At 40.9% G+C, this 21,446-nt stretch overlaps 1 protein-coding gene across 1 annotated transcript in view; it reads left to right on the forward strand.

Moving 5' to 3' along the window:
• Nucleotides 1-1,336: 1,336 nt before the first annotated feature.
• The window catches only part of EMB (embigin), a 46,627-nt gene continuing 26,517 nt past the window's right edge, over nt 1,337-21,446 (forward strand). The window contains exons 1-4 of the mRNA XM_044232176.1: nt 1,337-1,480; nt 12,904-12,993; nt 14,830-14,919; nt 16,140-16,229. Of these exons, the coding sequence (XP_044088111.1) occupies nt 1,360-1,480; nt 12,904-12,993; nt 14,830-14,919; nt 16,140-16,229 (391 nt within the window). The 5' untranslated portion in view covers nt 1,337-1,359. The remainder of the gene's footprint in view (nt 1,481-12,903; nt 12,994-14,829; nt 14,920-16,139; nt 16,230-21,446) is intronic.

Raw genomic sequence — 21,446 nt, forward strand, 5'->3', positions numbered from 1 at the left:
CCCTCACTCTTTTTTTTTTTTTTTTTTTTTTGACACTGATATGTAATGAATTTATGAATATCAAACCTGGCATTCTAAAACAAAGGAAGAGGGAACAAGACTTATGAGAACTGCTTTAAAAAGAAAATCTTCTAATGTTTTTTTAACAACCTGGAGAATCATCAGATCTTAACTGTTCTTTTACGTTTAGAATGTAGATTTCTCCTCCCCTCTTTGATAGTTTTTAGTTTTATTTGGTCGGGAGCACAGAAAATTCCAAGCTACAGCCTTGCTACAGCCTTGCTGAGTAGAAGATAGCATTTTTTTTTTTTAAGATTTTATTTATTTGACAGAGATCACAAGAAGGCAGAGAGGCAGGCAGAGAGAGAGAGAGGGGAAGGGAAGCAGACTCCCCGCTGAGCAGGGAGCCCCATGCGGGGCTCGATCCCAGGACCCGAGATCTTGACCTGAGCCCAAGGCAGAGGCTTAGAGCCACCCAGGAGCCCCTAGGAGATAGCATTATCTTAAACAATGCTCCAGTCTGACGAAGGTCAACAGGCTTGCGCTGTTTACACAGTATCTACTTTCGGTAGTTTTTGTTTCTTGACCTCTAGGTGGCTCCTTAAAAGCTGTTAGGCTAAGCAAACAATAGGAAAAGAAAAACAGACACTGTGGGGCCTTGGGACTCCGAAACCTTAATCTAGGGAGAACCGGCTAAGCCTTCTGAGACTGGTGGGGAAGGTGTGAGAGTTTGGTAGGGAGAGAGAGAAAGACTCGTCCAGGAGGCAGGGCAGCTGGATAGCGCCTTCCACCTGCGCAAGCATTAATCTTCTTAATAACCCAGGGATGTCGGGGGCGGGGGGGGGCGTGCGGGGGGAGCAGAAAAGTGTTGTCCATCCTCTCATCTGTCCCATCAAAGTAAATAAGTGCGCCTTGCCTCAGACGAACTAACTGTAAAGGATAGTCTGTAGATTGTATATGTACTTACACAGCCATTAGGAGTTTCAAGCTGTCCTGCAGGAGACGAGCTAGACATCACCTGCCGCGTCCTCAGCAAGCTCCCGCGCAGACCTGCGGGAGCCGGGAGGGAGGAGGCGGGAGAGGATGCGGCGCGGAGGTGGCTCCTGCGCATCCGGACACGCCCGCTGCGGCCGCCGAGCTGCATAATTGATGGGGGACGGGGCGCAGTCCGGGGTCGGCTTCGGACGCAGTGAGAGCGTCTCAGGGGAGGAGGGCAGGGCGGCCGGGCCCCTCCCACTCTGCCTTTTGTCGCGTGTCCCGCCCCCGGGACCGGCAGCAGGCACCGGGCGACCGGCGAGTGTGCGCAAACTTCGGCCACCGACGGCGGTGCGCGAGGACCGCGGCTGACCTGCCGGCGCCATGCGCGCCCTGCCCGGCCTGCGGGGGCTCCGGGGGCCGCCGCCCGCGCTGCGGCTGCCGCTGCTCCTCCTGTGCCTCCTCGCCGGCGAGCGCGGGAGCTGGGCGGACGGCAACACTACAGGTGCGAAGGCTGCGGGGCCCGGGTGCGGGGAAGGGTGCGCAGGAAGGGACGCGCGAGGCCGCGCGCCGGTGAGGTTGAGGGTTTGGCCGAGGCGCCGGGGCAGCGTGGTGGGGAGCGGCGCGGGGATGCTGGCGACGGCGGGTGGCGAGCGGCGGCCGCCTCCTCCCGTGGGCCGGGCTTGGGTTGTCTAAGCCGGACGAGGAGACTGCAGCGGACGGGGCGCCTCCGCGCCAGGGATGGAGTCTGGAAGGAAGAGCGCCCCGCGAGACGGGGGCGTTCGTAGTAGGGCAGTGTCTGGGTGTTCCCGGGACGAGGGCGGCTGGCTGTGCGGGTGCGGGCGGGAGCAAGGTAGCGCCTGGGTTTCTGCAAAAGCGGCAGGACTTCTGAAAGCCACGTTCCCCGAGGCCGCCTCCCTTCCCTGGAATCGGTAGTAGGTTTAAATATCACCTCCCTGCCTGGCAGGTGGGTTGGCCTTGAGGATGTGCAAAACATTACGAAAACCAACACCAAGTTTGCCATTTTAGTTTCACCTGTTTATAATGACTTCTTGTGTTGAAAGTATTTCATCCAACCTACCTTCTAATGTAGGTTTTTGTGTGTGTGTGTGTGTGTGTGTGTGTGTGTTAACATTTTCAACGTGTTAGCAGCTAATTAGGACAGTCGACTGCCAATCAGGTTAGCAAAGTGCCTATTGGCAACTACAACTAAGATACTCTACATGAGATTTTCTAACTTTCATAGGAATTCACTTTTATGAACTTCCAGCATGTAGACTTTTTGTAAAACAAAGATGGTAAGATAATCAAGGATAAGATTGTTCAATTTTTACAACTGTTCTTTAAAAGGCCTAGTTGTTAACAACTTGGACAAAATATTTTGGGTTGCTTCAGTTCCTAAACTTCCTTGACACCCTTTCTAGGGGACATACCTCTAGGTATGTCCTAGGAAGGAAGGGGGAAGGAAGGGGACATACCTCTTTTTCATTCATGGGACTTACAAAAGAATGGTCAAGGACTTTTCCGCTTGGGGCTATTCCTAGATTCGCTCCTCTTTCACTTAAGACTGTTGCAGCTTTGAGGACCATTGCATTCTGGGTCAGTTCTAGAACTGGGGTTCTCCACGTAGCTGTATGTTGGAATTAACTGGGAGCTTTAACAACTGATAGCTGGATCCTGCTCTCAAAGTTTTTGATTCAGTTGGCCTGGGATTTAGCCTGGACATGAGGTATTTTGAAGGTTCCCTTGTGATTTTAATCACATGATCCTAAGCAGGTTAAATACCATGCTATAAAGTTATAATGGCCTAGAGTGTGCACTATTGGGTGAATACTTATACTGTTGGTAGTTCAAACTGACATCCAGAGCAGACTTCTAAAGGCAAAAAAGTAGGAAACAAATGGAAGTGGAATAAATTAACAAAGTTGTAAATAAATGGGATGATGTATGTGGGTATGGTGAGTGTGTGTGTATAGTGTCCGTCTGACCTTTTAGCTCCACTTGAGTTAAAATTGTAGAATGATATGCCGTATGAAAAGTATTAAGTTAGCATCTATTGTAAGGCAGAATTAAAAATTGTGGAGAAGAAAAAAAAAGAGAAAGAAATAAATAAAATTTAAAAAGTTGTGAAGCAACCTTATCTCATTTTATAGACTCTCTATGAATCTCTGTGAGATTCTGTTTCCTCTTTGCTAATGGTTGTTATGAAGTTTACTGGGTATTTTTTATCTGGGTGCATTGAACTAACTTGGAAATAGGTTTTCTGTAAACCTAAGACTTGGGGTCAAAATTTAATAATAAAAATGGTTATAATTAGTCATATTTACTATATAACAACTATGTGCCAGGCATTGCACAGTGCAGTGTATAACCCTATGAGTTAGTTTTTATTGTCCCTGACTTTCGGATGAGGACACTGGAATTTAGGGAGATTAAATGATTGCCCAAGTGTATATAACTATTTAAGTAGTAGAGCAGGAAACTTAGCATTGTTCAGTCTGACTCCCAACGCCTGTTTTCTTTCTTTCTTTAGTTTTTTATGTTTTTAGGTAAGCTCTGAACGCAATACGGGGCTTGAACTCATGACCCTGAGATAAAGGGTTGTTTGCTCTGCTGACTGAGACAGCCAGGCGCCTCCTCCAATGCCTGTTTTCTTAAACACAATACTCAGTTGTCTCTGTGAGATAACTGGGTATGTCTATGAAAGTTTGGAACCACTGACAGGGCACGGTGTATGGATCTAAATGCTTGACTGGAGCCGAAGGACATGCTAACATACTTGGAGTTCTAGAATAAAGTTTGGCACAGGGACTCACGTTAATTCTTTTAAGCTGTTTCAAATAAATAAGAAAGGTAAAGTAGCTTTATAAAAGCAAATATTAGATAAATGGGCTATTTAAACATCTTTATTATTACTTTTAGGTAGAAAATTGAGGGAAGGGGTCATTTATCTTTTGAAAAATATGTCTGCAGGGGAGTCATTTGAAACGATCGTATTTAGCTTCTGGAGGACATTGCTTATATACTCTCTCGATCAACCACCTTCCTTTCTAGAGACACTCCCCAACCCACATAAATACATACACAGCAACTGCCTAGCAATAAATATTTTGAGAACAAATGTTATTCAAGCACCTACATGCTCTTGACATTGTGTTACTCTGTATCTAATAGAAATCTTCAGCAGTGTTTTAGCAGTTTCAAGTGATTTAAATTGTTTAAAGGAACAGATTAACTATAACCTTATCTTACCTTATCTTTAATGGAGTTGTATCTAATGCATCAAAATTGTGACCTTAAATTATCATCACATTTAAAATTATATAAACATTTGTTAAGAATTAGTTCAACTGCCTTTTCTTCTTCCTCTTCTTTTTTTCTGACCTTTTGTCCCCATCTCCGTCTCTTTTTTATGGGAATGGGTTCTATACGCATTAGGTTGGGGAATGCTAGGTGGCAACCTCCCTTGCTGGAGGAAGCCAGAGGGTCCCAGGTTAGGGAATTAGAGGCTGAGCCAAGTCTGGAGGGCATCCAGGTAGGGGAGTAGCTCCACGTACAGTCCTAGAGCCTGAGCACAGGGAGGTGGATCCTTCTGCAGAGAGGGGTCCTAGATCGGCCTCAGAGCTGAGCAGAGTGCTAGGGGTTTCTGCGCAGGGGCAGCCTGACTTTGTGGTGTCTGATCCTGATCCTGGAGTGTAGGTTAAGCATGCAGAGGGCAAGTAGTGGAGGATGTAGGAGCTGCGTGGTGTGGAAGACATTTCTTCGGAGTTAAGAGTGGCAGTGGCAATGAGAGATTAGTTGCATACAGGGAGACTGAGCAAGTAAGTAAAGCTAGTAAGGGTAATAGGATCTGGGTTTTTCTCTAGAGAAGAAGGAAATAAAGAAAGGGGGAAACCAGAGTGAAGCTTGTGGTGTTGGATTGCATCTGACGGCATTGGCATAAATTCATGACTTCAGATCTGTCATGATCTATCTTTCATTTCTATATCTATATAACAGATGCATAGACATAAATGTGTATATATGTAAATATATGTATAATGCATATATATCACATATCTTTATATATATATATGTGTGTATGTGTGAATATACAGGTACGTATTACTCTGCCCACTGAAGTGGAGAAATGATTTCCCAATAGTGGTGAGTCAGATCTTGATCTACATACCATTCTTTACTAGTGAAATGAGGACTTCTTGGAGAAATGGCTGATTTTATGAATAGGGAGGAGAAAGGATAAGACAAGCCCAGAACCCGTTGTGCCAGAGAGCAGTAAAGTGCTCAAAGAATGATGGGCCATGTTAGAAGGATACAAGAGCCAGAGGGCTCCCACTGGACAGATCTGGGACAAATTGAGCATCAACATAAATAATAAGATTAATGGACTTATATCCATTAGTAGCCACTGAATAATGCCCACTGAATAATACAGATATTCATGAGTACATGCCGATATAAATTAATTAAATGAATCAATTGAAAGTTCGATGAGGCACAAGATACTACATAGTTTTAAAGTAAGTTCCCACAAAATGCATAAAGTAGTATTCATGAAAAGAGAAAAAGAAAAGGAAAAAGAGAAAAAGAAAAAAAAATTTGTCTTTATTGTGGAGCAGCCTGGCAGACACTGCTGTAAACAAATGATCAAAGTAAAAGCCATCAGCAAAGAGAGGAAGAGAAATGGGCCATCTGATAGGATGCAATGAGAGGGCACAGCATCCCCTCTGTGATGTATTTGCCAAAGGTCTACTCCAAATCTAGTTACATTACAACATAACCATACTGGAACTCTACTGGTTGTAAGAGTCAAGAATGGCTAAAGCTGAGAGAGAGTGAAGGAGAATAGAGGGGACACAGCAGCTGAGGGCAGCATGTAATTCTGAACTACAACCTTTGGCTGAAGAATACATCTACAGGACTTTTGATGAAACCTCGATGAGGTGCGGGATGAGATGGTAATGCATCAGTGTCAATTTCCCAACTCTGATGGCCATGTGGGGATGAAGTGGAGTGGGGGTAGGTCCTTTCTGGGAATGCAGTCATGTTCTAGAGGCGGATGAGTCATTAGGTCAGCAGCAGGTTATCAGGTGGTTGGGGGAAGAATTCCCTATTCTGTACTCGAGCTTTTTGTCTGAGATCTTTTGAAAAGAAGCAAAAAGAATTTCACCTCTTTCTGAGAAAGCTTTCCTTAGCATAGACATTAGGCCATAATGAGAGTTCAGAAACTGTCATCAGTTTATGTATTTAAGTACGATTTTCCAAAGGAATAGTTGTCCTCAAACAGATTTTATTTTATTTTTTTATTTTTTTTTTCTCAAACAGATTTTAAATGTGGAGGCCGTTTGTCCTGGACTGTCCTCTTTTGAAATTACTTTCATATCATTGGTCTCCCGTGTTTCATAATATAATGTGAATTGTAGAAATAAACAACTGGGACACACAATGACGTAGAAGAAAAAAACCTGGGTGGCCCAGTCAGTGGAGCCTATGACTCTTGATCTCGAGGTTGTGAGTCCACAACCCATGTTGAGTGTAGAGATTACTTAAAATCTTGAAAAGAAAAGAAAGAAAAAAACTTCAAAAAACTTCAAAACGTTTTATTAAAAATAAAGCCCCCTCCTCCTAATAAAACATAGTCACTCTTCACACATAATAAACTATCTCAAATAATATGTTGTCAGTGTAGAAATAATGGATGTTATCTTTGAAACCGGTGTTATTCTTTTAATCGAAAATAATATTTTTCTGTAAGTTTTAAAGTTGTGATTATATCATTACTAATGTATCTCTACTCCCAAGATAGAATCATTTTTATAGCCTTATAATGACATAGTTCTGAGATCCTGAAAGAGAATTTAGATATCTCATTTGATTGATCTTGAAGCCCAAAGTGCTTTCAGGATGTAGCCAAGAGTCTGGAGATAGCTAATAGCTACAACAGATTTCCTGGTTTGCATTTTAAAACTCCATGTAGCACTTAGTGCCTCTCCATAAAAGGTCCTCAAAATAGGCTCCTGGCAAGAGTGGGGTAGGCCAAAAAGGGTGGTAAGAAATGTTCTTGCTTTAAAATATCTACACGTAAAATACATCAAAAGGACCTCAGGGCCACAGGGCCATTTGAAGATTATTTAAAAACATCCCTTTGAAGAATCAGAGTTGAGGATATTCCTGCTGTGAAATCGGGGTTTCTCAGCCTTGGCATTATTAACTTTGGGGCTGGATAATTCTCTGTTGTGGAGCATTGTCATTGCAAAATGCTTAGCAGCCGCTCTGGCCTCTCCTATGTAGTGGGTGAGCTGTGTCTCCAAAAAAGTTGTGTTCAAGTCCTGACTGTTTGTACCCATGAAACATCATTTGAAAGTAACGTCTTTGCAGATGTAATCAAGTTAGCATGAGGTCATATTAGATTAGGGTAGACCTTTAACCCAATGACTGTGGTCTTTATGAAAGAAACCAGAGGGAGATTTGGATAGGGAGACAGACATACTCAGATGGCTGTGAGATGGAGCCAGAGATGAGAGTGAGGCCGGTAAGAGTCAAGGAATGCCAAGGATTGCAGGCCACTCCCCAAAGGTAGGAAGAGGCAGGGAGGTTTTCTTCTCTTAGAGCCTCCAGAGGGGGCAAAGCCCTGCACCTTGATTTCAGGCTACCAGTCTCCAGAACTATGAGAGAATAAACTTCTGGTGTTTTAAGCTGCTTTGTTTGTGGCAACTTTTTCTGGCAGCCCTAGGAAACTACTGTAACCTATTAGATACAAGTAGTAACCTCCTCCAAGTTGTGGCATCCACATGTCTCCAGACATTGCTACATGTCCCGTGGAGGGCAAAAGTCCTCCAGACATTGCTACATGTCCCGTGGAGGGCAAAAGTCAGCTCCAGTTGAGAACCACTGAACAGGTCTTATCATAGAAAAATCTAGTGGGTGAAACACTGGAAAAACCCACAGTCGTTAGAAAGAACAAGAGTGCGAGTCAGACTTCTGGTGTTTTATTTCTTAAGAGTTTTATTTGGTCTAAAATTCACTGTTAACATATTTTAATGACTGTTTAGAGGTAGTCTGAAACAAGAGTTCTTAACGCTGCCTTTTGGCATGGATTTTATTGCAATAATCGTTTTCAAAGGAAAGATCAATTTGTTTATATTTCAATATGACCAAGGTTTAAAACCAGTTTTACAAGGCTTTGGAAAAGGGCACACTATTCTTGCTATTAAGCTTTTTAATTGTTCTTCAATTGTTGTTAGTCTAAAAATGGTCCTTTTTTTTTTTTTAAAGAGGGAGAGAGTGTGTGTGTGAATGTATGCAAGTGGAGTGGGGGAGGGGCCGAGGGAGAAGGAGAATGTTAAGCAGCCTCAATGCCCAGCGCAGAGCCTAGTGCAGGGCTTGCTCTCACAGCCCTGAGATCATAACCTGAGCTGGAATCAAGAGATGCTTAACCGACTGAGCCACCCAGGCGTCCCTAAAAATGGCCATTTTGCCCAGTGGTTCTCATTCTATGTAGAAAAAATATGGGCTTCCTGTTTGTTTTTTTAACTGGCCCTGATTTAGAAGTCTGACTTATAAATGTCCCCATCAAGAATTTATTTTCTTGACAAACCTTTTCTTGACAAACTGTGGATTATCGTGTTTGGGAATCAATATAGCCTTATTCTCCCCTTCTCTTCTTTCTACTATTGCCATTACAGACGGGATAAGAATACTGTATTCCTAGCTTCCAGAAGTAGAACTCTAAAAGCACTGTTTATTAGAAATGTTGGTAATTAGATATTTTAATGCTATAGTTTAGCCATATCATGGCTTAAATGGCCTTTACAATTTGGCATAGGATCTTGGGGTTATATATAGCAATGCTTGCATAAGGAAATACATTCTGAATTTCAAAATTTTATTTTATAAATAGTATGTATGATCCATTCCTAGGTTATAGTGTTTTTAAAATTGGGCTATACATTTATAATACAGTGTATCAGAATGCTAAAATTAAGATTTATTAAAAATATTGTTAATTATGCATATTGATAGCAATCAGCACATTATATGGAGGAGAGCGAGAAAGAGAGAGGGTATTTATCCTAATAATAGTTTTTACTTACACCTTTCTGTACATGAAGTCTAGACCCATCCAGGATCATAAAATATAATAAAGTTGTTTGGGGGGGAATTTAGAGAAAATGCTTATTTATTTATTTATTTATTTAAAGACTATGTTTATTTATTTGACAGAGAGAGATAGCGAGAGAGGGAACACAAGCAGGGAGCGTTGGAGAGGGAGAAACAGAATTCCCACCGAGCAGGGACCCCAAAGTGGGACTCAATCCCAGAACCCTGGAATCATGGCCCGAGCCTAAGGCAGATGCTCAACCAACTGAACCACCCAGGTGCCCCAAAAGTGCTTGTTCTTAAACAGAGGTGTGATGGAAATTTTCTGATCTAGAGGAAAGCAAATGTGAAAACCCAGTGCAGTGTTCCAGTGTTACTTATCCTTTTTTTTCTTCCCAATTTACTTCAATTAAAATGGAGCTCAGAATTAAATATGTAAAAATGTTACCTTAATATTGTAAGTAGAAATTACAACGTGTTTATCTCTTAAAAATATTAATAGCATATATTATAAGCCCATCTAGCAATGTCTATTTTAAAATGTAATATGTGACAGATATTTAAGTAGAGACCATTTTGCTATTTTACAGAAACTAACAATAGGTGAAAATTAGGTCATTACTCAGCTCTTTGATGCAACACTGGCATGCCCCTTGCCCCTGCAGAGGGAGAAAAATCTTTAATCTTTAGAAAAACTATTAGATGTTACTTCTTAATGTGGCATTTTTGCCACTAACTGTAACAGAAGGCCGGGTGGAAAGTTTCCCGCCATGATTAAGAGAGGGGTGAGCGTGACAACTTGAGGAATGTATGCTGTGATCTTGGTGCCATCACGCAATGTTAGACTCTTCTGATCCTCCCTCTTTTTTTCCATGAAACGAAACCCCGAGAAACAAGTCAGAGGCAGGACTTGGATTAGGATCCAAATTCCTGCCTCTCCATTTTGTGTTTCTTTTTGTGACTCAGCCTAATCCTTTAGGGGAAGTATTCAAACCACATCTGCCTGAATTTCCTGCCAATTTCCTTTAAACACCAATCTCTGCCTCCTGCCAGTTGTCCTCCTACGGAAAGCAATAAAGTTTACGTTCCCACTTCTTTGATTTAAAAAAAAAAAAAAGTCTTGGCTAAGCAAAGAACTTCTCACTTTTACTATTCCAGCACCTTCTGTGGAAGGCCCTGCTTTTTCCACTCTAGACGTTTGTGTACATTGTCTTCTGGAGGGACTTTCCTTGAGGAAAAAAACAACAACAACAAAAAAACAAAACCCCACAAGAATTACACATGTTCTTTTGCACTTCGGGCTTGTTCAGTGGAATCTGAAGCTTGATCAAGAAAAATGCTTTAGGGGGGACACGAAGTTAGGGTACAGGTGGTGGCTGGTGTATGGATGTCTGTATTTTTAATCTACGGCAGGCAGTGGGAAGTGGTCGTAACAGCTCGTATCTTCTGGGGCTACCCAAACTTCTCTATTCTTTTTTTTTTTTTTTAAAGATTTTATTTATTTGACAGAGAGAGATCACAAGTAGACCGAGAGGCAGGCAGAGAGAGAGAGGGAAGCAAGCTCCCTGCTGAGCAGAGAGCCCGAAGTGGGACTCGATCCCAGGACCCTGAGATCATGACCCGAGCCGAAGGCAGAGGCTTAACCCACTGAGCCACCCAGGCGCCCCCCAAAATTCTCTATTCTTGAAGTGGCTTTTTGTCCCCCTCCCATTCCATCAGCTCCTGTGAGCTTAGATTTTGCCCAAGCCACGTCTAGACCTCTCTTCTCTTGTGCTAATACAGGTAGGCTCTCCCATCCAGACCCGATACCGAGAAATGGCAAAATAACCCCAGCCTCTGAGCTTATCTCTGTGGCATCATCTCCACCTCTGTTCCACCTCCAGAGTCTCTCAAAGATGGAAATCAGGCTTCATCTTCTGCCGCTCCCCGGCCAAGTTGGAAAATACACGGGCTAGTAGTTATAGTCATACTATGAATGGGTGGCACTCTGAAATTTTAATGACTCTCACTTACAAATTGGGGGCCTAAATCACTGTTATTATCATCTGTGTGGTCCTGTAGGGACCGAGTTTGCTCAGTTTCCTGCTCCTTACCAGCATCAAGCACGGATCAAGTGCTCCCTATATTCATTTATTTAAATAAAATAGGAAGGATAAAACACATTTTTTCAGCTTATGTCACTTTCTTATTGCTGTTGATAGTGTGACTAATACTACTAATAATATGAATAAATAATATTAGACTATCTCAAAGGATTATGGTCTTGTTTTAGGGGTAAAGAGTATGATGAGAAATCTCACAATTACATTCAGCTCTGGAGTAGGCTAGGCCAAGAAAGGAGACTCCCTAGCAAGGAAGCAAAGATATCAAAGCTTATATTTTGCACGTTTCACTGAACAGATGATCTAGAACAGCTCATTCCTTCCCAATCGCACCCTCCTGGCTTCCTATCTGTAAGTCAATAGCATCTACTTTCATCATCCTGAGATATTTCCTCTTAAATACAACCTCTAAGTGAGCTATGCCCTAAGAATGGAAAAACAATTTTTTCATCAGAAAAAGAATGTTGATAGGAGCCTTTTGGGCTGTGTGTGCGTGTGTGTGTGTGTGAGAGAGAGAGAGAGACAGAGACAGAGACAGAGACGTGGACATAGAAAGAATATGAATGAAGGAATATTAAATGTGAGTGGAAGAAATGTTTTCTATTCTTGATAGCCCAGTCAGACACTCAGGGCATATTTTCTTGGACAATCACTGTCAGGGGGTGGTATGATTAACATATTAAATTTGTTAAAAGGATGACTTTATGAGAAAGTGCCCTCCACCTTCCAAAGCTGCTTTAGAAGTGATCCAGCCTTTGGAACACAGCTTACTGGAGAGTGAGGTTCTGCTAGGTAGATTTGTTTATTAGGCAATGTTGCCAAACCTGTGCATAAGCTGAGGCAACAAAGGTGATCACCAGCTTTGATAATATTTTTCATACACATAAGAAAAGAACTGGGAATCTAATCTCGCACTAGGAGTAAGTTTCTGCTCAGAGTATTAGGAAAGTGAATAAAAAAAAAAAGGCTCAGGTTGAATTTAAACTGAATGAGAAGTTTTAAGAATGCAGCCAAGACTACAGTCATAAGTCTTTTCCCCTTTCCTGACTTATTTGATGGAATTGGGGTCGTTTTTGTGGGAGATAAGTTCTGATGCCCCACAAAGAACAGTAGCCACTGTACAAAAAAAAAGGAAGTTTTGAGGAGAGTGGAAGGGAGGAAATGGAAACTTTTTTTTTTTTTTCCAGTAAAGGTTTTGAAAAGGTGAGAGAAGTGGCAGAGGAGAACCAAAAGTCCGTTTGGTAGAGCTGGTCTGTGACTGTAGCTGGGAAGCCAAACAACAGAAACTCTCACTGTGTATCCATTTTCTATTCTCTGTTCTCACTTTATGCCCTTTATTATGGTCTCTCTGTCTTTCTTTGTTCACTCACCTACTTTCTGCCTCTTTGTGTCTGTCTTTTTCCTGGCAGTCTTGTCTCATTCTTCAGTATCTTCATGTATGTTTCATAAAGAAACTACAAATGGTTTTTTTTAAGCTACTTGATGTAAATCAGTAGGGATTTTTCAGTAAAGAAAAGAGCATAGAAAAATTTGGAAATTTGGTCACATTTGATAGCCCAATATATTTCTGAATATCTGCGAATGTATGAGCTCTAGTTCCTTGGAGCTTCCTGAAAACATTATTTTTCACTAATAGTATACAATATAGAATACTAGTTGTTACAAAATAGCTTGCAGTCATTTCATCTTGATAATAATATGCGATCGCATTTTCTTTTTCTTACAGCTTCACCTCTTACAAGTCTACCCATCCCAGAAGTAATGATGACAAAATACTCTAACCTTTCCTTGAAGAGTCATAACATCTCGCTGACTGGTAAATGTATTGCCTTTCAAATAATACAGTGCCATACTCTGATTTCTCTTCAGATGGCATAAATCTTTCGCCTTTTACAAATAATACAGTGCCCCCCCAAAGTTTTTATTTTTAAGCAAGCCATTGCATTTTGCCTCATAAATTATTAATCCTTGCTTATGGTCTGGTGGGAGACACACTCCAGTACCTCATACAATGAAACACAGTATGTGGGAGTCTACCGCAATGAGGGCAGTGTACTCTGTGTGCTGGGAGGGGGCGGCTGGTCAGAGTGGGAAGCCCGAGAAGGACTCTCTAGAAGAGGGACACCTGGGAAGAAGGGAGGGCTCATTTTGATTGGCAGATACGCTTACGTTTTCATCTGTTCTTGCGCTGCCTCCATTCAGATCTCTCTGCATTGAAGAGGGAATTTGTGTATCCCCCAGAAGAGCGTTAGGCAGGGAAATTAAAAATGCTGTTGAGTGAGTCAATGACAGTGCCAGGGAAAAGTAAGGAAGGCATTCTGCACTGAAACTCAGCTTGGCTTTCTTTTTCACAGTTTTAGATTCCAGTAGTTCAAAAGGAATCACAGATTTTTTTTTAAAGAAGTAAGAGTAATTGTCTATTTTAGGAACAATGTTACAGGTGTAATTAGAATTTAAATGTTGTAAATGCATTTACAGAGTCAGTAACATGTTTTCTCCAGTTATCTGTTCAGTCTTTAACTCTCCTTTAGTCTCTTTTTTTTTTTTTTTAAGATTTTATTTATTTATTTGACAGTGATCACAAGTAGGCAGAGAGGCAGGCAGAGAGAGAGAGGGGGGGAAGCAGGCTCCCCCCTAAAGCAGAGAGCCTGATGCAGGGCTTGATCCCAGGACCCTGAGATAATAACCTGAGCCGAAGGCAAAGGCTTAACCCACTGAGCCACCCAGGCGCCCTGTGCTTTACCCTTAAGAACTGCTTCTCTCTTTCTCATATGAAAGAAAGCTAGGCTTCCCTCATCTCCCATCTGATACCAAAGGAATGTTTGCACTGCCCTTTTGGGGTAGAAAAAAATTTTTTATTACCTTGTACAACTACTGTTTGTTCTGTCTCTATTCCAATATTTGGAGTTTATTCTAGATTGTAAAAAGCAATTACAGAGGGCACCTGGATGGCTCAGTGGGTTAAAGCCTCTGCCTTCGGCTCAGGTCATGATCCCAGGGTCCTGGGATCGAGCCCCATATTGGGCTCTCTGCTCAGCAGATAGCCTGCTTTCTCCTCACTCTGCCTGCTTCTCTGCTTACTTGTGACCTCTGTCAAATAAATAAATAAAATCTTAAAAAAAAAAAAAGTAATTAAAGGGCACCTGGGTGGCTCATCTACCTTCAGCTCAGGTCATGATCCTGGGGTCCTGAGATCAAGCCCCACGTAGGGCTCCCTACTTAGCAGGGAGTCTGCATCCCCCTCTCCCTCTGCTCCTCCCTTTTGCTAATGCTCTCTCTGTCCAAGAAATAAAACCTTTTTTAAAAAAGCACTTACAGGGGCACATGGGTTAAAGCCTCTGCCTCTGGCTCAGGGTCCTGGGATAGAGCCCCACATCAGCCTCTCTGCTCAGCAGGGAGCCTGCTTTTCCCCCACACACCCCCCCCACCCCCCGCCACCTGCCTCTCTGTTTACTTGTGATCTCTGTCTGTCAAATAAATAAATAAAATCTTTAAAAAAGAAAAAAAAAAGCACTTACAACGCTTCTATGTTATTTTTAAAATTAACTTTATTTTTCATTAATCATGTACAATATAGCATTTTAGCTGTTACAAACTAGCTTATAGTCATTTCATCTTGATAATAATATTTGATCGCATTTTCTTCTTACAGCTTCACCTCTTACAAGTCTGCCCATCCCGGAAGTAATGATGACAAAATACTCTAACCTTTCCTTGGAGAGTCATAACTTCTCGCTGACTGGTAAATGTGTTGCCTTTCAAATAATACAGTGCCCCCCAAAGTTTTTATTATTTTTTATTTTTTTAAATTTTTTTTCAAGTTTTTATTTTTAAGCAAGCCATTGCATTTTGCCTCATAAATTATTAATCCTTGCTTACGGTCTGGTGGGAGACACACTCCAGTACCTCATACAATGAAACACAGTATGTGGGAGTCTACCGCAATGAGGGCAGTGTACTCTGTGTGCTGGGAGGGGGCGGCTGGTCAGAGTGGGAAGCCCGAGAAGGACTCTCTAGAAGAGGGACACCTGGGAAGAAGGGAGGGCTCATTTTGATTGGCAGATACGCTTACGTTTTCATCTGTTCTTGCGCTGCCTCCATTCAGATCTCTCTGCATTGAAGAGGGAATTTGTGTATCCCCCGGAAGAGCGTTAGGCAGGGAAATTAAAAATGCTGTTGAGTGAGTCAACGACAGTGCCAGGGAAAAGTAAGGAAGGCATTCTGCACTGAAACTCAGCTTGGCTTTCTTTTTCACAGTTTTAGATTCCAGTAGTTCAAAAGGAATCACAGATTTTTTTTTAAAGAAGTAAGAGTAATTGTCTATTTTAGGAACAATGTTACAGGTGTAATTAGAATTTAAATACTGTAAATGCATTTACAAAGTCAGTAACATGTTTTCTCCAGTTATCTGTTCAATCTTTAACTGTCCTTTAGTCTTAAGAACTGCTTCTCTCTTTCTCATATGAATGAAAGCTATGCTTCTCTCATCTCCTATCTGATACCAAAAGAATGTTTGCATTGCCCTTTTGGGGTAGAAAACTTTTTTATTATCTTGTACAACTCCTGTTTGTTTTCAGTCTCTATTCCAATATTTGGAGTTTATTCTAGATTGTAAAAAGTACTTACAGGTCACCTGGGTGGCTCATCTGCCTCCGGCTCAGGTCGTGATCTCACGGTCCTGGAATCGAGTCCCGCATCGGGCTCTCTGCTCCACAGGGAGCCTGCTTCCCTCTCTCTCTCTCTGCCTGCCTGTCTACTGTGATTTCTCTCTGTCAAATAAATAAATAAAATTTTTAAAAACTACAACAACAACAAAAGCACTGACAACAATCCTATGTTATTTTTTAAATTAATTTTATTTTTCATTAATTGTGTACAATATAACATTTTAGCTGTTACAAACTAGCTTATAGTCATTTAATCTTGATAATAATATGTGATCACATTTTCTTCTTCTTACAGCTTCACCTCTTACAAGTCTGCCCATCCCGGAAGTAATGATGACAAAATACTCCAACCTTTTCTTGGAAAGTCATAACATCTCACTGACTGGTAAATGTGTTGCCTTTCAGATAATTTTTGAAACCCTGTTTTCATGTTCTAGTTATTGGTTTCCTCTGTCAGATGAAGTTTTGCTTTAAGAGAGATCCATATGAGAACACAAGTTTGCAAATCCTTTGAGTATCCAGGTAATGTTGGCAGCAGCACACCCCTTCCCTACCCAGTAAGGACCCTGCGGAAAAAGGGTTAGTGTCCAAGAGGAGAGGAAAAAGTGGACATTTTAGTTGTTGTGGGGTTGCTTATTTACCTAACCTGTTTGGAAGGTTCAACTCCTGACTACTCTTTCATTGTAATACTATCATTAAAACCAGTATTCTTGCTGCTGTGAAGAGACCAGTGGTCCGTAGTTGTCAAGAGACCAGTGGTCCGTAGTTGTCTGTTAGTTACCAATTAGTTACCTTCTGCCTTAGCTTGATCAAACCTTAGACAAGATTTTTCTTCCTCCCAGGCCCCTGAACTTCAGTTTGCCCCAAGTCTGAGCAGCACTAATGCTTGACTACAGTGTGATCATGCTTCCTGCATCCCCCACTAGTTTGTCCCATTTCCTCTCAAAAGTTCCTGCTAGCCTGCTTACCCCTCCCTAGAAAAGAAAGTCATTCTCTGACTTTGAGATGCTTGCAGACGGATCCAAAGTTTGGTGCATCTTCCTTATTGCAATAGACCTTTTGAATAAAATCTCTGTTTACATAGATCTGGATTTGTTTTTATTTGACAAAAGAGAAGATTTGACATTCATTTTGAAAGACTGGATTTCCAACCTGTATGCAACCCTGTAAGGTTGCATTTCCCTGTAGGTTATTGTTCTGGTTGCCTTTGCATCAAAAAATTTGGTCTTAGGAACGGCCTTCCTGAAATATAGAAGTTAAATCTGAAGATATGTTTATGCTTACTAGGAACCATAGGCTTTCTTCCTACTGCTATCTCTAGGATTTTTAACCTCCCTGATGAATGGAATGTTTTCATGTGGTCATACTTATATTTACTTGAATTGCACATTTTTTTTTAATTTTATTTTTTCAGTGTTCCAAGATTCATTGTTTATGCACCACACCCAGTGCTCCATGCAATACGTGCCCTCCTTAATACCCACCACCAGGCTCACCCAACCCCCCACCCCCTGCATATATTTCTGTGTTGTCCTTACTCTTTTCTCTTTCCCTCAGGCCCTTTTAGAAACTAGAGATGAAATGTTTCTTGCAGAGAGATTCAAATATAATACATTAGGCACATTTTGGACCAGCATGACATGGGCCCAGCTCTTAGCAGCTTACTTACCAAAGAAGCTAGAGGGCACCTGAGTGGCTCAGTGGGTCAGGCAGCTGCCTTTGGCTCAGGTCATGATCCCAGAGTCCTGGGATGGAGCCCCACATCGGGCTCTCTGCTCAGCAGGGAGTCTGCTTTACCCTCTCCCACTGCCTGCCTTTCCCTTTGCTTGTGCTCTCTTAATCTCTGTCAAATAAATAAATAAAATCTTAAATAAAACAACAACAAAGATGCTAGAGACTGGGGGAACACAAGGTCCTGTGCCGGGGAGAATGGGAAATATGACCTTTGATTCATGGAATCCTGGTTGTTTACTTATTTTGTGTTTTTAAAATGTTGTTAGTTATTTACTTAACAGACACATGGGACTGACTTCATACAATGTTTATATTTCTAAATGTAATTTAGCCCTCATAATATCCCTGTGCAGTAGGTACTACTACTGTTTGCAATTTGCAAATGAAGAAAAGGCGGCACAAAGAACTTAATTGAACTGACCAAGGCCCAGGTGATAAGTCAGAGCTTGGTTCTGAATCCAGGCGGTGTGGCGCCAGGGGCCATGCTATGTTATTCATTATATATGCTGTCTTTCTTAATGCCCAATTAGTCATTTCCTTCAACAGCATTATTAAAACAATTATTTATATTTAAAGGGAACTTACATTATTTTTGAAACCGTGTAAAAAGTTTCAGAAACAATGAAAAACAAAAGTGTTCTAATTGCCTTATTTTTAAATATGTGCAAATCGCATTTGCAGAGATAATGAATATATTGAATTAGATATAGTATAATTGACGAGTAAGAATAAAAGATTTCTTTTTTTTTTTTTTGCTTTTGTTTTTGCTTTTCCTTTCTGATATCCCTGGGTTTTAAAGCTTCTCTTTTGATAATGGACTTTTTTTTTTTTTACATCACTGAACTAAGTTTCCCATTGTCAGCATTTGAATTTCATTGTTTGCATTACAGCAATTAGAACATTTCTTTATTGTTACTTTTATTTTTCTTTCTTTGCCTCTGCTTATTACAGTGATTGGTATCTCAATCAGTGTGTTATAGTTTAACCAAAGAGGTTAAAATCAAAACACCACTGGGCAGTACTCTTGACTATCCTGGTAATGTTGGGGTAGGTTCTCCCAATAACAAATTTCATTTACCATGCTGAAATGTGAGCAGCTGGCCTGATGAGGTCCTGGTGAAACAAGGAGTTAGACAAAGCAGTCACTCAGGGAAGAGATACCAGATTAGGGTATCGAGTGAAATTTGGGAGGACTAGTTAAGGTCAGGAAAGGTAGCCATGTTCCCTAGAGCCTGCCAGGCAAGAGGTCAGTGTTAAGACCTCTCAGACTCCAAGGCCAGGTACCTGTTCCATGACATTGAGAAGAGGGTATTCAGGAAGAGAGAACAAGAAGTGGGTTTTTTTGTTTTTTGTTTTCTTTGTTTGTTTTTTAGCTGAAAAAGAAAAAGAATAGTGAGTCCCTTACATTTCACTGCTCAGACACTTTGTGGCAGAGAAGACCCTAGAATGACTTCAAGGAGGTTCAAATGTGTATGATGTTTCTCAGTCATCACACCTGATGAAAAGATGGCTGAGGTACATGCCTGTGAACCGAAGTCATGTTAGTCTTCCTTGTGTTTGTCGACAGGGCATTTGAGTTCTAAGAGTCACAGATTTAAGAACGAGGGCTTGGATCTAGGCAAGGAGAGGAGCAGGAACTGAAAATCCCCAGAAAGCTGATCTTGGCAGAAAACTGGAACTGAAGACCCTCAGAAGGCTATAAACGTGGTGAAAAATATTTGACCTGGGAGGTGGGGAGGGGTTGGGAACCAGAGTGGATCTGCACAAGGCCACGCACACACGATAAGTGGGCTTCCTGGTTTTAGCTTTGTTCTGAATCAAAAACAAAGACTTCCCTGAGTACGCAAAGTCAAAGGCCTGCCCTCAGTGGCATTGAGATTGCAAATTTACGTTCCCTGCGTGACACACGAGCCTTGCAAGCTGAGAAATAACACAAACATGATCCTGGTTCTGCCGGAAAGCAAATGGAAGGAAACATTTATGTCAGGACACTTTGCCTGCTCTGGCTATGGATCTGGGCTGAGGACTTGCTCACAGATAAAAATACAATGAAGTGGACCCCAAGATTGAGAGTCAACTAAAGAACAGTAGGATTAGATTGTCCAGAATTTAAGATGACAGAAATAGTAGGTAGAGTTATAAAAGAAGAAATATTGTAAAACAGGGGAAAACAATATTATGCTATCAAAAAAAAAAAAAAAAGATAAAGCATGTTTGAAAAATAGCCAAATAGAATTTCAAGGGATGAAATCTCAGCTTGTCAGAGGATGTCAAAGCCCTTTTGACCACCCTCTGCTTCTGTCTTAGCTGAGCTCTTTCCAGGGGTAACCTCTGTTCCATGTATGTACGTATGTGTGTATTCATAGAAACTGTAGAGTCCTATGGGACATGGTGTTTTACTCTTTAATATTAGTGGTTTAAATCCATACGTATTGTCCTGAATTTTTGTTGTCGATCAGTGTTAGTTCTTGAGATCTAGACATATTGCATGGACATACCTTATTTCTTTTACTTATATGCACAGTATATAAACCTACCAGTTTTCTTAAACATTTTCCTCTAAATGGACCCTAGTTTGCTTAAATTTTCAGTTGTAAACCATTCAGTAATGAACACTTCTTTCTACAGCTCTCTCTCTGGGCATGACTGTGTGTGTGTTCCTTTGGGATAAATGCTACAGAGTAGAATTGCTGAATTAGGAATTGTGTGCATTTTAATTTTAATACATACTTGCAAATTGCCCTCCAAAGTAGCAGTTTACCTTTTCCCTCACTCCCATATTTGACTGTAATCCTCCTTAGTTCCTGACTAGCACCACTCCATATTATTAAATTCTTTCGTCTTTGCCAGCAGGAGTGCTAAAAGCTGTATCACTGCTGTTTTAATTTGCATTTTGGAGTTGGACATACTTATGTATATATGGTGTGTTTATGTTAATACCCTGTATCCATTTTCCTGTTGGGTTTATATACTTTTTAATTGGTGTGAGACAGCTATACACTTTAAATTCTAATTTACACTTTTTATTGAAATTGCAAATATTGTCTCCCAGTTGTCTTTAAACATTTACAAGGTGTTTTTTATTGTGAAGAAGTTTCATTGTTTTTGTTTTCTTCTATCATTTTTACGGAAGTATTTTCATAGGAGTTTTTTACCCTTCAGTTTTTAATCCTTTTGAAATATAGATTTATGTACTGTGCGTGATAGGGCACTAACTTTATTAAATTATTATTTTTATATAGATAGCCAAGGTCTCAACATCCTGTACTGAATAGTTCTTTTTTCTAGGCTTTGAAATATCAAACTAATCATATTCCAAATTCCTTTGTGCTATTCTGTCCCTTTATTGTTTCAATATTTTTCAAACATTTTAGAGAGTTGGGCAAAGTAAGAAATAAATTCACCTTGTAACCTGATTTACCACCCATGCACACACATGGGCACATACATGATACAAAGTATGCATTAAGCAACACGCACATCTCACAGGTGTGTTGCACTGATAAGTTTCTCTTCTCTTTCAATCCATTAAAAAAAAATTTGGTGATAACTATTAACTTGACTTCCTGACCATTAAGTTTCCAACTTGCAATCCAGAAAATTCTACCTATTTATTCCATTAATTTCTTGGTATTTTCCAGCATCATTAACACATTAATCTTTTTTTGAAACATTATGATACATCTTTATATCTTTGTTCTTTTTTTTTTTAACATACGTTTTCCAATGTCCAACATTTTTACTCTTTCATGTAGATTTTTTTGGAATCAGGTTCCACAGCAAATACTTATTGGATTTTGGCTGATTTTTCACTAATTTATAGAATAAATTGGAGAATTAATGATTTTATTATATTGTATTACTACCT

The sequence above is a fragment of the Neovison vison genome, chromosome 1 (assembly GCF_020171115.1).
Source record: "Neovison vison isolate M4711 chromosome 1, ASM_NN_V1, whole genome shotgun sequence".
NCBI lineage: Eukaryota > Metazoa > Chordata > Mammalia > Carnivora > Mustelidae > Neogale > Neogale vison.